At 43.3% G+C, this 16,959-nt stretch overlaps 1 protein-coding gene across 1 annotated transcript in view; it reads left to right on the top strand.

Moving 5' to 3' along the window:
• Positions 1-16,959, top strand: part of TMA16 (translation machinery associated 16 homolog) — a 54,398-nt gene that overhangs the window by 12,181 nt on the left and 25,258 nt on the right. Inside the window, exons 3-4 of the mRNA XM_074993080.1 lie at positions 11,731-11,768; positions 13,444-13,528. Coding sequence (XP_074849181.1) covers positions 11,731-11,768; positions 13,444-13,528 — 123 coding nt within the window. The remainder of the gene's footprint in view (positions 1-11,730; positions 11,769-13,443; positions 13,529-16,959) is intronic.

Genomic DNA, 16,959 nt, shown 5'->3' with positions numbered 1-16,959 from the left:
CAGAACTGGGAGCCTTGGCTCTCTGCTATGGATGGGAGAAGACTAGACTGCCTCAGTAGTTCCAGTGTCCTCTCAGGCTGTCTTGGGACTTGCCTATGAGTGAGGAGTCTAGCCAGCCCTTAAAGTCCCCCAGCATCTGATTGGAACTAAGGGAAGTGCCTGTAGTGGAGTGTGTAGAGGATGCAGAGCAGACCCAAAGACCTGGCTGTAGCTGGGGCTCTAGGAACCGGGAAGATCTCTGTCTCAGACCATGGAACCTAACTGACCATCCTCCAGCCAGGTCCCTGGTGGAAACCTGCCTATATTTCACAGAAACATTTCGGCCTAGCAAATGGGCACTTTCAATTTTCTACTAAGTTTTGTAGGAAATTTTTCAACTAGCGCTAGCCTTGGGTGGTCTTGTTACCATAGTGGACACACTGGAAGAATATTGAGACCTGCCTGTATACTCATAGAGCAACAGGTGATTTCACAGAATCACAGAATCGTAGGGCTGGAAGGGACCTCAGGAGGTCATCTAGTCCAGCCCCCTGCTTCAAGCAGGATCAACCCCTACTAAGTCGTCCCATCCAGGACCTTGTCCAGCTGGGACTTAAAAACCTCAAGGGATGGAGAATCCACCACCTCTCTAGGCAACGCATTCCAATGCTTCACCACCTGCCTGGTGAAGAGGTTTTTCCTAATATCTAACCTACACCTTTTCCTCTTCAACTTCTGACCATTACTCCTTATTCTGCCATCTGACACTACTGAGAACACTTTCTCACCCTCCTCTTTAGAGCTCCCCTTCAGGAAGATGAAGGCTGCTATTAAATCACCTCTAAGTCTTCTCTTCTGTAAACTAAACAAGCCCAAATCCCTCAGCCTATCCTCATAGGTCTTGTGCTCTAAATCATTTTTGTTGCCCTTTGCTGAACCTGCTCTAGCAAATCCACATCCTTTTTATACAGGGGGGCCCAAAACTGGACACAGTATTCCAGATGTGGCCTCACTAGTGCCGAATAAAGAGGAATAACTACTTCTCTAGATCTGCTCGAAATACTCCTCCTAATGCACTCCAGTATGCCGTTAGCTTTCTTGGCTACAAGGGCACACTGTTTACTCATATCCAGCCTTTCATCCACCATAACCCCTAGGTCCCTTTCCATCATACTGCTGCTGAGCCAGTCGGTCCCCAGCCTGTAACAATGTTTGGGATTCTTCCGCCCCAGGTGCAGGACTCTACACTTCTCCTCCTTATTGAACCTCATCAGGTTTCTTTTGGCCCAGTCCTCCAATTTATCCAGGTCCCTCTGGATTTTCTCTCTACCCTCCAACATATCTACCTCTTCCCCTAGTTTTGTGTCATCCGCAAATTTGCTGAGGGTGCAACCAAGTCCTTCATCCGGGTCATTAATAAAGATGTTGAATAACACCGGCCCCAGAACCGAGCCTTGTGGCACTCCACTTGAAACAGACCGCCATCCAGATATTGAGCCATTGACCACTACCCGTTGGGCCCGACCATCGAGCCAGCTTTCTATCCATCTTATAGTCCAAGGATCCAATCCATATTTCCTTAACTTATGGACAAGAATGTTGTGGGAGACCGTATCAAAAGCCTTTCTGAAGTCAAGGTATATCACATCCACTGACTTCCTCATGTCCGCAGAGCTTGTTACCTCATCATAGAAGCAGATCAGATTGGTGAGGCAGGACTTGCCCCTGTTGAATCCATGTTGGCTACTTTTGTTCACTTTCCCCTCTTCCAAATGCATTTCACAGACTGGTTAATTGTAAAATGAGTAATTACACCACTCAAAAAAAAGAAACCATTTTAAATACACTGTCAAGATCCTAGCAATGGCCCACATGGCTCAGGATCAGAGCAAGGGCAAACCTGAGGCTGGAGTCACCGAAGAGCTAATAGACTAGGCCAGCAGCAACACCAAGGTTCAGAGTCTGAGTCATAAAGCAAATTTCTTGTTTTATTGAACAGTTGTGGCAGCTAGAGAAGATCTGTCCTGTTGTCTGGACACTTCCTGGAATATCTTTTGGGTCCCTCCCCTATATAAACAAAACCAGAAGCCATGAGACTGCTATGTCTCAAACCTGTGAGGTGGAGCTTCCCATACTCTGTGTCCACAACAGGCCATAGCAGTTGGAGTGGAAGTAAGTTCCAGTTGTTGTCTGTCTGGAAATGTCAGTTGCCTGGTAATTTTACAGGCTTGGGTTGTAGATCTTTGGGTCCTTTCATTCACTGTTAAATTTGTGCACATGCATTCATAGTTATGTAAACTCTAGTAGTTACGTCAAAGCTAATTGTCTTTTCCTCAGATGTTGAAACTAGTATTTGAATATTATGTGAATGCATTCCAGATACTTTCCTAACTGCATGCTGTTTTATGTAGGCTTCTTTATGTAGGACTCCTTTCTTCATTTGGAAATGTGACAGGACTGGAAAACAGTCTTCCTTTTGAGTAGAGGCTACCCATGCCTATTTTTTTACAGTACAAAAAGTGAAAAGCAATTGCTTTGTTCTTTTCAATATAAGGCATCTCAGAAACTTGGTTTCAGAAAATCTGCAGAGTCCTACAAAGAGCTGACCCAGTTCTACATATATAAGCTTTCTGACATATAAAACTTCTTCTCCCCTACTTTTAATTAAAAAACAAACAAAAAAAAAAAACTCCTCTATATACTTCCAAAATGCTTTTCTTTAACTGTGGACTTCTATGGTCGTGGGTGGCTTGTCAGTTATATGGAGTAATTCTAAAGATATAGTATCTTGATAGTGACAGTTTCACTGGTACCAGGATATTACTGTATTCGTGTACACTACAGAGAAACAGAATGCCTTAGAACATTCCTTTTAAGCGTGTATTGAAGTCCAGTGCCATGTAACTGTAATTGTTATAAAAATGTATCTCATCTTATAGGCCATATAGCAGTTGTTCTCAACCTATTTGCTAGTGTGAGCCATATAGGCAGCTCTCTGTGTTTTATGTGGCCTCGTCCACACAATGGATCATCTTATTGGACTGAGCCACCAGTCGACCTCATCTTCTATGACGCCATTGGTGAGCGACTAAACCAACCCTTGATTAGCAGATACGATTTCAGATGTCACATAAAAACCTGCCAACTGCAGGCGTATGTTCTTTTTGGGTCTTAGGCTTTTCCTGTTGTGCCTGGATAACACTGACTCTCAAGGCAATTAAGAGTCTGGTTTGCTGCCAGGACAATCTGTCCTGAACTGGAGTTTCCAGATCTTTGGGAGATATGCTACATGACTCATGTTGGCCTTTAAGATGTCCTTATAGTGCTTATACTGACCACCAATAGAGCACTTTCCATGAGCAAGCGGCTCTTAGAAGACCATCTTTGGTGTTCCTGTATCAGCCATCCTCACATGATGACAAATATAGCGAAACTGCTTGTTCATAAGCATTGCTTCCAAAACACCACACAGCTTAAGAACTTCCATGTTAGGAATTTTGTCCCACCAATTCATGTGGGCCGTCTTCCTCAGACGGCACGTGTGGAGCTGAGAGAATTTCAAAACATGGTATCCATGACTCTGAGCCATACAGCAGGATATTCAGGACAACTGCCTGATGAACTGCTACCTTGGTATGGAGTTTAATACCATGGTCATTCCAGAGGCATTTGGTAAATTTTCCAAAGACAGTGCTGGCTTTGGCTAATTGAGCATGATGCATGTTTATGCTAGAGGACAGTATGCTTCTGAGGTAGCAAAATTTGTCAATGGCCTTAAGGAATGCTGCTCTTTCCAAACAGGCTGAGGGGTAACTTTTGTCTTCTTGAGGCTCACTGTGAGTCCAAAGTAGTGAGCAGAAGTAACAAAAAAAATAAAAAACCTCCTGTGCATCCTTCACTGAATGAGCCAACAATACACAGTCATAGGCAAACAGAAGGTCACGGATAGTTGTAGTAAACACTTCAGTGTGAGCCTGAAGTCTCCGGAGATTGAAAATACTGCCATGTGTTCAGAACTGAATAAGTATGCCAAATGGGCAGTCCTTAAAAGCAGCTAACAGCATAATTGAAAAGTAGGTGTTAACAGGAGAGGAGCAAGGAGACATCCTTGCTTTCTACCATTTGATATTTCTAAAGGTGCTGATGGCTGCCCTGAAAAGCTTATCAACATTGCTTGGTCACATACTTAACGGGGAGACAATTTGCCTGAGTGTTTTCCAGGGCCCATTTCTGTTGACCCTGTCGAACTCCTGGGTCAAAATGATGAAAATCACGCAGGGGTCCTAATGTTATCCTCTGCCTGTCTGTAAATATCATACCAGCAGTGCCTTGGCCAGCCCAAAATCTACACTGGCTTTCAGGAATAATGCCATTTTTTGAAGGCATGTTGTGAAAGCCAGTTGTAAAGGATGTGGGCCAGGATCTTGCCGACTATAAAGAACAAGGAGATGCCCCGATGGTCATCACAACATGCACGGTCACCTTTTCTCTTGTATATGTGTACAAACAGGGCATTTTTGAAGTCCTGGGGGAATAGCTCTTTCTCCCAAATGGTGCTAAATACATCAGCTGGCTACCAGCATCCTTATAAATTTCTGATGAAATTGCATCACTGTCAGGTGCCTTTCCAGATTTCATCTGTTTAACAGCTTTTTGTACCTCATCAAGAGTTGGTGGTATCACCAGCTGAAAACTATGAGCCCACTGAGGAATCTGTTCAGGAACACTGCTGTCAAAAGTTGAAATCTGGTTCAATACCTTGAGAAAACGTTCAGCCCAGTGGTCAAACATTTTAGCACTATCTGTGATCAAAGTGAGGCCATCGGCAGAGCACACTGGTGTGCCGCCAGCAACGCGTGGCCCATAGACTGCCTTCAGCCCGTCATGGAATGTTTTAAAATCATCTCTGTTGGCTGCATCTTGGAATTTAACTGCTTGATATTTCCACCAGTTGCCTTTCATTTGCTGTAATTTGCCTTGTACCTCCTGCTTAGCTCAAATATATGCCAGTTTCCTGGAGGCATTCTCTTTATCATTGATGCAAGCCAGTAGTGTCACATGCATCTTATCAAGAAGAGCTTGCGCATCTCTGCCCTTGTCTTCGAACCAGTCCTTGTGCCTGTGTTTTGGAAACTGAGGATCTCGACAGCAGTTCTGTAGGTTTTCTTTGATGTTAATCCAGTTATCCTCAGTAATAGGTGACTCTTCTGGACCTTCATTGCTGGTGATCAGGGAAGCATCAAGACTGCATTGAAACAGTGCTTGTGTCTCAGGTATGTCAAGTTTACCTACATCCAGCTTATTTCTGCATACAGCAGAATGATGATGTGTTGGTGGAAAAAGATTGAAGAGTGTAGGGGTCAGACCCTGGAGCCAGTGCCACGGATCGTGCAAGTTAACTTGACATCAGAAAGATCTATTGTTTTGTGATGAAACAGTCAATCGTATGCCAGTGCTTACATGGAGGGTGCATCCAATTTGTTTCGTATTTGTTCGCCTGTTGAAAGAATGTGCCTGCAATAGCAAGCTCCTGAGCACAAGAAGAGTGCCATTTGAGTTCTCACGTCCAATACCACGACTCATCCGCACGACGGGGATGCTACCTATACACGTACCAGAAAGTAAAAGTTTAGTGTATAGCGGCATGATTCAAACAGATGTAATACCTTGCGCTTCAACACTGGCAAAAGCCCATAAAGAATGTTGTAAATGAACAAAATAAGTCAAAACATTTAGGCTATGTCTGCACTAGCAAAAACTTCAAAATGGCATGCGGGCAGCTGTGGCACCTTCAAAATTGATGCGGCTCGTGCAGACGGGGCTCCTTTTCGAAAGAACCCCGGCTACTTCGAAGTCCCCTTATTGACTTCAAAGTAGCTGGGGTCCTTTCGAAAAGGAGCCCTGTCTGGACAAGCTGCACGTCAGTGAGCCGCGTCAATTTCGAAGTGCCGCGTCCGTCCGCATGCTAATGAGGCGCTGAATATGTATTTCAGCACTTCATTAGTAAACTTCAAAATGGCCATTTTCATTGCCATTTTGAAGTTTTGGGCTAGTGTAGACATGGCCGTACTGTTAAAATTAATTTTGTTTGGCATGGCAGGGTGTATGGCCACCCTTCCTTTCACACTACTTCTGGCAGCACAGCTGGCCAGAGTTCTCAGAGCTTTCCAGCGAAGTTGGGGAACCCTGCCTGATGTGGCATGCACAGCAAGACAAGTATGGTCCCCAGCTACAGAATGCTCCTCTGTCACCCAACCCCTGTGAGATGTCTCCAGAGCATCCAGACCAAGGGAGGGCAAAATACAGCCTGGGGCCCAGATCCACCTTGTCAGACATTTGGATCCAGCCTGCCGCAGCCCAGTAAGACCCTCAGGCAGGCTCCTTGTCTCTGCCATGGCCCGACATGTGGTACAAAGTGCCTGGCTGCTGGGGTCAGCATGTATTTGGACAGTGAGTGTCAGTGAACTGCCCCCTTCCCCCCACCCTCTGCCAGCACAATCCTCACAGAAATTGGTCAATGGGAGCTGCAGGGGCAGTGCCTCCTTCCCTGCAAAAGATGCACTCCACGGAGAGACACAAGGTGGCTCCAGTAGCAGCCTGCTTTGAGTGGCATGTGAGGCTGTGACTGGGAGCTCCCTATGGTAAGCATCTCCCTTCCAGAGCCTGGCACCCTGTTCCCTCTGCACCCCTCCCCCGCCTCAGGTCTCAGCTTCCTTCTGCACCCCTCCCCCCAAGACAGACTCTTCTTCTGCATCCCAGTCCTTTAGTCTGAGCTTCCTTCACCCAACCTCCTGTTCCCGTACCCCTTCATTAATATCCAAGGGCTGCACTTTTCAAGACCACATTCCAATTCTTGGAGTAGCCCCTCTGAAGAATTTTTGTCTACCCTGATCCGGACCCCCCTTCCGCCAACACTGGGCTTGCACATGTGCCTGCCCTGCAGAGACAGGGCACTCTGTACAGGGCAAGTCCTTCCAGGACTGCTTTCTCAAGCATCCAGTCTTCCATGCAAGGAGTTTCGCTTGGCATGTATCCTCAGCACCATGTCCTAAGGACTGTCTCCCAGCTCTCAACCCATTCATTGAGGGACTGTGCCTTCGGATCTATTCAGCTGTCCAGGGACTGCCATCAGTCCCCTCCACCTAAGGTCTGTCCTGCATGCACTGGCTGTGCCTCAGCCCCTGCATTTCCCTCCCTGTAGCCAAGGGCCCCTTTTCCTCTATTGTCTGCTGCAGTCTGCCTTGCCCTTCTGCCACTTTAATCTTGTGCCAAGAGCCTGATCCATCACTGCGATCCTGTGGGCCGGAGAACTGAAATCCCTGGTCTTCTGCTGCACCCAGTCCTGCTGGGGTTGGTGTGGGAGAACAGAACTGATGCCTCTGGCTCAATCCTGGATCACCCCATTTTTGCACTTTGTGTTGACTCTGCACCGGCCCCATCCTACTTGGGACGTGGGCTGCAGCTGTGTGCTGATAGGACCTCCAGTTGAGAGCTACTGGCCTACAGTGCTTTTGTTAGTCAAAGTTGACAACCTGCTGTTCTTTTCTAGCTCTAAGTAAGGCTCTAATATTTGTAGTTCATATACTGTATTGTAAAGCATGTAAGGGGTTTGTGGCGTGTTACATGCTTCCATTGCAGATATGCCAGCTATCAGGATGAGAGGCTGAAAGGCTTTTGCTATAGTTCTTGAATTGACATGAAATGACCCTTTAGAAGTAGTCTTAAACCCTCTCCTTTTTGAATTTTTTTCTTTGGTAGCGTGGGTCTTGTTATGCCATCTTAATCTCTTTTGAACTCAAAGGTGCTCTTAGCAGCAGGACTGCTTTGAAGTTTACTCTTGCTTACAAGTTCAGTCTCTGAAATAGTAGAGTATTAACTCTTCAGTTTATGTAAGCAAACATGAAGACTTCAAAAGCCAAGTGCAAAAAAAAGGGGGGGGATTTTAATTGAGAGCTTTTCATTTAGAAGCATCTTGAAGTGCTTTGCAAACTTAGTTGTTGGATCAGCTAATGAAAAGCAGGCACGGGCAGAGGGGGAAACAGCAACCGCTCAACATTCTGAAACGGGAAGCAAAGGAAAACTTACACACTCAAGTGTAATTTTAAAGGTAGGATCAAAGAACGCATCTTGCCATCCCTGGTTGCAAATGTCAGTTATAGGAGAGAGAGAAAAATCTCTTAATTTACACACTGGAAATGTAACATGGACTCTCCGACACAGACTTTGCAGAATAGAATCAAATCTTACTCTGTTTTCAAAGTAGAACCACAGTTTCATGTCTTAGATTGCCACCCACCGTAAACAGTCTTTTTGTTCTGTGTTTGTGCAGCACTTACCACAGTGGAATCGTGCATCAAGGCTATGGCTAGTACATATTGCACTTCCATAAACAACTAATAATAATATTCCATAGATACCAAAAAAGCTAACACCTTTACCGCGACTTGTCAGTCTTGCCCATCACGGGGTCCCAAAGTCCTGGCTACAGCCTCAGCTTAAATGTCTACAACACAGTTCAACAGCACATAGTCCAGGCTCTATGAACCTGAGTTAGATGATATAGAACAGCTGCAGGTACTGAACTTCCTTGGTGAGCATGCCTTTAAGAGACCAGCAGGAGATAGGTGCAGTGGCTGACTTGTGCATTTTTATCAGACCTCAGCTTGTGATGGGAAACTATTCCTCTTTGTCACTTGTTGAGTACTGTATGGCTCAATCTTGCATTCAAAACGGAGGTCCAGTCTGAGAAAGCTGCTAGTTTTGTCAATAAAAGCGCCTTTGCTGTCACTGTAACAACTTCCACAAGCTCTAATATCCACTAAAAGAATTCCTTGTCTACAGCTTGTGTTGGACCTTTCTCGTCCGGCACACTCTGCACCTGACTCATGCCAGATGAGAAAATTTGCCAGACGATGGGGTGTCAATATTGTCTAGCACCACGGTGTCCAATAGGCTCCCTGTTCTTGACATGTGGCTAATGGGGAAGTGGATTGTGGCGAATGTGGCTTGGAAGGCTTTTGTGGTGGCTCCTTGGGTACCACATGGTTGCTGCAGCTTGGGGGCTTGGGCACCGCGTGGCTGGCTTAGGAGCTTGTGTGGTAACTCCTTGGTTGCTACTGGGTAGCTCCAGAGGTGAGGGGGTAGGGTACTTGGCTTGGGGGAGGGGCAGCACTTGGCTGGGGGCGGGAGGGGACATGTGGTGATTGAGTGTCTTGCTTTTGGACATCACTGGTCTAGCACATTACCAACACTTTCTCAGCTTTCTGGGCTTACTAGAGCCTAGAAATCAGAGCTGAATAACAGCACAGAACTTAGGGCTGAGAGAGACAGGACTGGTGGCTGGAAATAAACTTTACGGGACCACAGGAAACTTGGCCACACGCATGGTAAGTGGTCATCTGGCTAACTAAAATCATGCCTGACTATGCAGTTTGCTGGACAAGAGTAGTCTGGATTAGAGAGGTTCAACTTGTACTTTATTTTCTCAGAGACTCTTCTTTCCTCCCTGATCCGTAATTCCACTAAACGACAGTTATCCTTTCAGGAACTTAATGCTTTCTCATTTGGGATCTGTCTGGCTTTAACCTCCGCCCATCTCCTCTTGCAGAGCACAGTAAATGTAAATTAATGTGTTATATGCTAACTTTTTTTCAAGAAAATCAGTGAGTGTCACTTTGGTGTGACTTTAACAACTGCCACAAGCCCTATGTTTTTCTGTAGAGATAAATACATAAACATTACCTGTATGAATTCAACCATTTGCCTCTCCCTCCAAAAAGAAACAATAACTTAAAGTTGTTTTTAAGAGAGCAGTCTATTACAAATTACTATGTACCAGGTACACAACATTTATAGGCAGATTGTTACTATACAGTTTACACTTTAATTAAGCTACTTGTATTTTAGATATCCAGATTTTCTCCATAGCAGTACTTTGCAGACATGCAGTATTGTCACGTAAGGTCTGGCAGACATTGAAGATGAAAAATATAAATGCAAAGCTTCTGATACACATTAATAAGTAAAAAATAAAAGGCTGACTCATATTAAAATACTTGAACCACGCTATTTTGTAAAAATTCTATCAATCATCTGTCCCTAATGTGTGGTGTGTTTGTCATCCCCTTTCATTCTTGTCTTGTCTTTTTGGTTACTTATATATGAAATGTGATTGCTCTTTCCATACTCCCATTCAAAATCCTTTTCCTTTTATTTTACTTCCCACCCACCAGTTCTTGCTCTTCTTTTTCTACCTCAATCTTTATTTAAAACATAAGCCACATCTTACATTTTTAATTTGTTTTAGTATTAAATTCTTCCTTTCACTTTCCTTTGTGTGCATGACATTACAAGTTTGTCCAACTTAAAACCTGATCATCCTACAATCAGATGAATTCCATTGGTTTAATTTGTTTAAACATTTTCATCTTTTAGTTAGTATTTATAAAATCATACTTATGTGTGAAATGTTTAAATAAAAATAACTTCAACTTCCCCAAATTCCTGCTAAACTTACATTTATTTATGTTTAGATTAGACTCCACTGCACAAAAGAGTGTCTTTTCCAGGTAGTGGGTGACCTAGACATTTTGGGGGTAGATCCTCATTGGGTGTTAGTTGTCTTTAACACCTCTGAAGGCAGTGTTGCTCTACATTTACACTAGCTGAGGATCTCCTCCTCTATTTTGTATATGTTAAGCAGGCTCTTTCTCCCATGCCTAATTTTTGGAGGGTCAACATCACAAAGAGAACTTTTTTTTTTTTTTTTAAACTAAGTTAATACTGCTTCTGATATTTTGCCCCTGAAATAATTAGGACACTTCTTGATATTTTACCCTGGCTTGCTGGAAACAAATTTAGCATAAACATGGATCATCCCTGGGGAATGAACTGAACTCACCAATAGTAAAAATGTTAAATCTCTATTACAAGTTGAATCTCTCTTGTCCAGCACTCTCAGAACTGGTGCTAGATGAGAGAATTTGCCAGATGACGGGAGGTCAATATTTGCTAGCACCTGCTCAACACTGCCGCTGCTTACTGCGGTCTTAGAAGACATTTGGGGGTAAACTACAGTGAAATAACAGCACAGAACTCTGAGAACCAGGACCGGTGACTGGGAAAAAAGTTTATGGGACTATGGGAAAGTTGGCCACAGGTTATCTGGGTAACGAAAATCATGCTGGACTATGTAGTTGGCTGAACAAGAGAGTTCCGGATTAGAGAGGTTCAACCTGTAAGTGCGCAGCTCCTTTAAATAATAATTCTTTTGTACACCAGTCAGTAGGGCAATTACTGGACAACAGGTTACATATACATACTTCAGAACTGAAGAGGTTTCTGTATATAACCAATAATTTATGGAGAGTGAGAGAGAGTGTCTTTTTGGGAACAGATTTTCTTTATCTTTGTGTGACAGGAGTTGTCTGACTTTGAGGATATCAAAATGTTTATATCCACTCATCAGAGTCAAATGCTTGTTATTGTAGAATCCAGTAAATATCAAGAGTGCCTTTTATTTGCCCCCACCCCTGCCGCTGTTTTAAAAAATACAGTAGGAAAATGTTGAAAATAGCTTACTAACATCTGAATTAAATGCTAGCCTTGGTGCTCTCACATAAAAGAAATTAGAAGTTATACTGGCAGCTTTTAGAAGTGGAATTGTTCATGACATGTTTTTACCCAGCTTTTCGATTGATCTGTTTTCTCTTGGGAAATGACTGACTAGCATTTCCACTTTCTGTCTTCTAGGCTGAGGAACGAGAAAGCCTTGCGCCTGAGTATTGTAGGTGAGTGTCCTAAGTTACTTGGTTGAAATCCAGAATTAGGTTTTGTCCTTAAATTCTACCCAATTTTTCTATATACACTCATCCCTCGCTATATGAGCACAATTGGTTCCTAACTTTTTGCTCATAGGTGAAAACTCATAAGAGGGATACTAAATTCCTATTCACATATGTGTAACATTGTCTGGTTCCAAGTGCTTGGAGTGGCAGCAGATGGTGCTGCTTTTGAAAGGTAAGTGAACCTGGGGTTGGGGGGGAGTTATAGTCTGGGGGCAGTTTGGGGACATGAGTGGGAGGGAGGGTTAAAAGATGGTGGCGGGGGGGGTTTCAGGCTGTTGCAGGTTGGGTCTGTGAGGCTGCGGGGGGGTTAAATCTGCAACAGTTTTGGTCTGAGGGGCCACCGGGTTTAGGCTGCAGTGGTTCAGGTGCATGGGGCAGTGGGAGATTTAAGTTTTGGTGGTTTGGGTGCACCGGGGCCGGCGGGGGGGTTTAGGTTGCCATGGTTTGGGTGCACCGGGGCCGGCGGGGGGGTTTAGGTTGCCACGGTTTGGGTGCACAGGGGCCGGCGGGGGGGTTTAGGTTGCCACGGTTTGGGCGCACAGGGGCCGGCGGGGGGGTTGCGTTGCCACAGTCTGGGTGCACAGGGACCGGTGGGGAGTCGGGCTGCAGCGGGTTGGAGCTGCGGGGAGGGGGTAAGTCTCGTATTGAGGGGGTGGGGTGTCACTCGTCCACTGAACAAAAGGTCAGTAAATGTGTCCCTTGTTTAAGCATAAATAAAGTAAATAAACTTGTAATAAAGTACTCGTTTAACGAGGGATGAGTGTATAAAGGGGAAGGACTGTCTTTTTATAAATATCTATTAATAAACTGTATAGATGTTAGACTGTCATAGATAATTCTTACTTCAACCTGCAAGTAACTCTGAAATTAGAGCTAAGAGTTTTATGGGATTTTTTGACTTTTCTTTGAACCCAGGAGGACTTCATCATGTGGCTGACTGTAGCAGTAGGCATTTTGGCATAATACAGCACAACCATCTTTTTCATTAATATAATCAAACCATGCCAGTCCATATTATTACCTGTAGCACACTTTATACTTCCATCGTTTCATGTAAGTATTTATGGGCTAGTAGTGATACAACACATTAACCTGAAGGGCTGGTAAATTTTGGACCAGAGTTATCTTTATTGATGCAATAATGACCCGTTTCCCCCCCTCATGGTGTCATAATATAACATGATGTAAAAGTGATTTTTTTTTTTTTTTGGTACTTTTACATGTTTCCCAAGCAGCATTAGATTCTTTAACAATATTAAGATGGTCATCTACTTCCTCTGCACTTTATTCTCTAATATATACACTGTGCATTGATTACTTAAAAAATAGAAAATATCATCCTGACTTCCAGTATTTTAAAACCATTTGTTAGTAAAGTAGGATGGAAAACCATCTATAAACAGGTTCTTCATTCTTCCCCAAATTAAAAATGACAACTGAATGAAATCTTTTCTTTGTATTAATTTCATGCTGAGGCTGAGACCTTATACTTTGTATGTAGTGAGGCAAATTTTTATGATTGAATGTTAAACCCCTGAAAAATAGGATTTATTGCAGCAACATTGACAGGCTTTGATGTATGCTACTGTAATAATTAACACCCACTTTGTTCTTCTAGGAGAAAAATTGCAATGGTTTCAAAGTCACCTTGATCCCAACAAAGCCAGCTACACAAAGAAAGAAGCCTGTGAACTAATTGAGAAGTAAGAATATGGTATACAATAGTATAAAAAGCTCTTTTTTTGTAGGAAATAAGATTGACTGACTGGTAAAATTAAGATGAATCTTAAATATACTCAATATTTACCTTTCATATTTGTTATAAATCAGTTACCATTCATATTGATTATAAACCAGTTATTGAGTTATTAATATTGACGATGTGCATAACACTATCATAACTAATCTGTGACCTCATCCTGTATTTCAAGCGTAAGTGGAGATATTTATCACTCAGTTATCATATCCTTGCATATGTAGTGAAGTCAAGCTCAAATTAAGCATACACAATCAGCTGTCTATAAATGTTTAGGGTCCCAGGGCATGAAGAGTTAGTCACATTTCTTCCTGCAAGTGTAGTCTTCTATTCAGTGAGTTCCAGTCTTTCCCTGGGTCACATTCTGTTTCAGAGGGGCCAGCTGGGTGGCACCAGAGCTGTTTCAAAAGTCGGGGCTTGCATGTGGGTCTATATCGTTACTATACAGAACACTAAATGCACCAAACAAAATGCCCTCAATGCCATTTGTCAGGTGCATCTCATGATAGGTTATGCCTGTCTCATGATGGTGGATTCCTTCCATCCTCAGAATGATGACCGTTCAATGAAACCTGTATTATTGGATGCCTGTCTGGTGGTGGTCTGGAGCACGACTCCCCTCCCCACCACAGACACAAAGTATGTTACACGATCTACTGCCATCTTATGTTTTAAAGTCTTTGTAGCATAAATGATGATGGCATGAGATTTTAAAATATCCTTAATGCGTCCAGGGTATATTAGTTTGACTTTGTAGAGAGAAACCACGAGTAGCATGCAACACTGTTTTTCTCGCTTGTTGAGTGGTCACTTAAGACTGTATATACTAAGTAAAAAAAATTCACATACAAAAAGCTATTCAAATAACATTATTACGGTTGTGAAGTCAAACACTCAAAGTAGGAAGTGCTACATGTACAATTGTTTTGTGCAACCTTTTTTGGGCTCCCTTGTGTATCACCATTATGATAGTCTTTAAGTACAGCTGTGGGCTGCAGCATGATGGAGCACTGACAGTCTCTTTGCAGAATTTAGCTTCCAGACTCCTAACTAGTCTTTACTGAACATGCATAAACAGTAATTCCCCCACCCATAAGTGCAAGGCTTAGTCCGATATGCCTGGTTGTTTCACAAGAATGGCAAAAATAGGGCAACCAGATTTCAAGTTTTTGCTCCAAAGTGTGGAGGCACTTGAGTGTCTCAAAAGTGATGGAGATGAGAGTTTCTTTTCCTTGTAAACATCTGTACTAGTTTTATTCTCTGAAATGGCTAAAACTTTTTTGCTGAAATGTTTAGAAAATTCTACCTGAGGCAGTTACCTGTCTTGAGAAATTTCTGCTCGAGTGATTAGAGTTTGGCAAAGTTTTATAAGCAACTGAAAACTGGGTAATATGGGAAGTGATGGCAAGCAAGGAAGATGGCTCTACTTACAATTTTGGTCTGGTTTAGAGGGGAAGTGAAAGCAGCTATAAAAAAAAATGGAAGAAAGAGAAGGCTGAAAATGATGCATATAAATCAGAAGTTAGGAATTGTCAGAAATAAAAGGGAAACTAAGAGAAATCTGCTAAGCAGCTTTTAACATAAGAACAAGAGCATTCCTGACAATGGTATCAATCTGTTGTTAGATGGAGAAGTTAGAATTATGAATAATACTACAGAAAAAGCAAAAGTGTTCAATAAATACAGCAGTCCCTTGAGTTACGCAAGGGTTGTGTTTCCATTCACCCTCATGTAACTGGAATTTTGCATAAGTCGAAGGGGTGGCTTTTTTTCCCCTGGCAGAATGCACGTTCTGCAGCCAGGGAAAGCAGCAGGAGTACCTGGAACTCCTTTTGAAAGGTAAATCTTGGGGGGAGGGGGAGGGGGGAGTTGCGGAGGGTTAAGCCTGTCAGTGGGTTGAGGCTGTGGGAAGAGGCTGGGGGCGGGGGGGGGGTTAAGCAAGAGGTGGGTTGGGGCTGCAGGAGAGGACTGGGGCGGGGGTTGAGTCAGGGCAGTCCAACCCTTTGCGGAGTGATTGAGCTGAGCCAGGGCTGTGGAGGGGTTGTGTGTGCCAGAGCTGGGTGCCAGGGGAGGGTGTGAGCCAGGGCCGCATTGGGTGGGGGTAAACTGGGGCCGTGTGGACCAGGGTGGTTGAGCCAAGGCTGGGGGGAGCGGGATTTTGAGGTGCACTTAACTTGCATTAATGTGAGTTAAGCACAGCTTGAAATCCCATATTATGAGGGAGTCCTGTATTTCTGTTCTGCAGTTGGGGAAATAAGATCTTATCAAATGCTAGTGATAATGATCTTTGCATTCCACTAATACCTCTGGAGAATGTTTAACAGAAGCTACTAAGTAAAGATATTTTAAAATCAGTATGCATTTTAAAAGAGGTGGCTGAGGAGATTAATGTTAATAAAACTTAGAGCAATAGGAAGTTACAGAAGGCAGGAAGAAAGTAAATGTTGTGCCCTGGGTAATTATGTTCCAGTCACCCTGGTGTTGGCCTTTGGCGAGACAAAGGGAGTGGCTGTGACAGGACTCAACTAATAAAGAATTAAAGGAGTGTAATGTCACTAATGGAACTCAACATGGGTTTATTATTCATACTAAGTTGATTTTTTTTTTTGTTAGGATGAGGGAGCAAGCTTGATAAAAATGAGTGTTGCCATCATGTACCTGGAATTCTAAGACATTTGACCTGGTACTGCATCATTTTGATTTGGTGGGGGGGGGTGCATGACAACCTAGAGTAATATAAAATTAACATGGCCCTAATTAAATGGATTTAATACTGACTGAGTTTCAAAATATAACTGTACAATAATCATCTGGACAGTGTGTTTCCAACTGGGTTCTACAGGGATCAGTTCTTGGCCATATGCTGTGCAATATTTTTATCAACAATCTTGGGGAAAAAAACCATAAAGTCACTCAAATTTTGCAGGTGACACTTTGTGGGAGTGGACAGGTCATTGACTCAGAATGATCTAGATTGCTTGGTGAGCTGGGCACAAGCAAGCACTCTGTTTTAGTATGGCTAAATATGAATGTATACATCTAGATAAAAAAATGTAAGCCACACTCCATTCACTAAAACCAACTGATCTTTTTCCAAGTTGCCACTTCCCAGGATTATCACCTGAACATGCACATGAGGCTGGCTAAAGAACTAATGCAGTTCTGGCTTGCATAGCAGAATTCTCAAGTAGAAATGAAGACTATTTTATCACTGTTTGGCACTGGTGCAACTGTGGCTCGAATGCTGCATCCAGTTTTGATGTCCGCAATCCCAGAAAAATGTTAATACATTGGGGAAGTTTCAGAGAAGAGCCACAAGAACAATGTCAGGATCAGAAAACCTGAATTATTGTGATAGCATGAGAGAGTTTGATCTGT

This window comes from Carettochelys insculpta, chromosome 4 (genome assembly GCF_033958435.1).
Source record: "Carettochelys insculpta isolate YL-2023 chromosome 4, ASM3395843v1, whole genome shotgun sequence".
Lineage (NCBI taxonomy): Eukaryota > Metazoa > Chordata > Testudines > Carettochelyidae > Carettochelys > Carettochelys insculpta.
The sequence above is the reverse complement of the archived record's forward strand: the minus strand, read 5'-3'. Positions and strand labels throughout refer to the sequence as shown.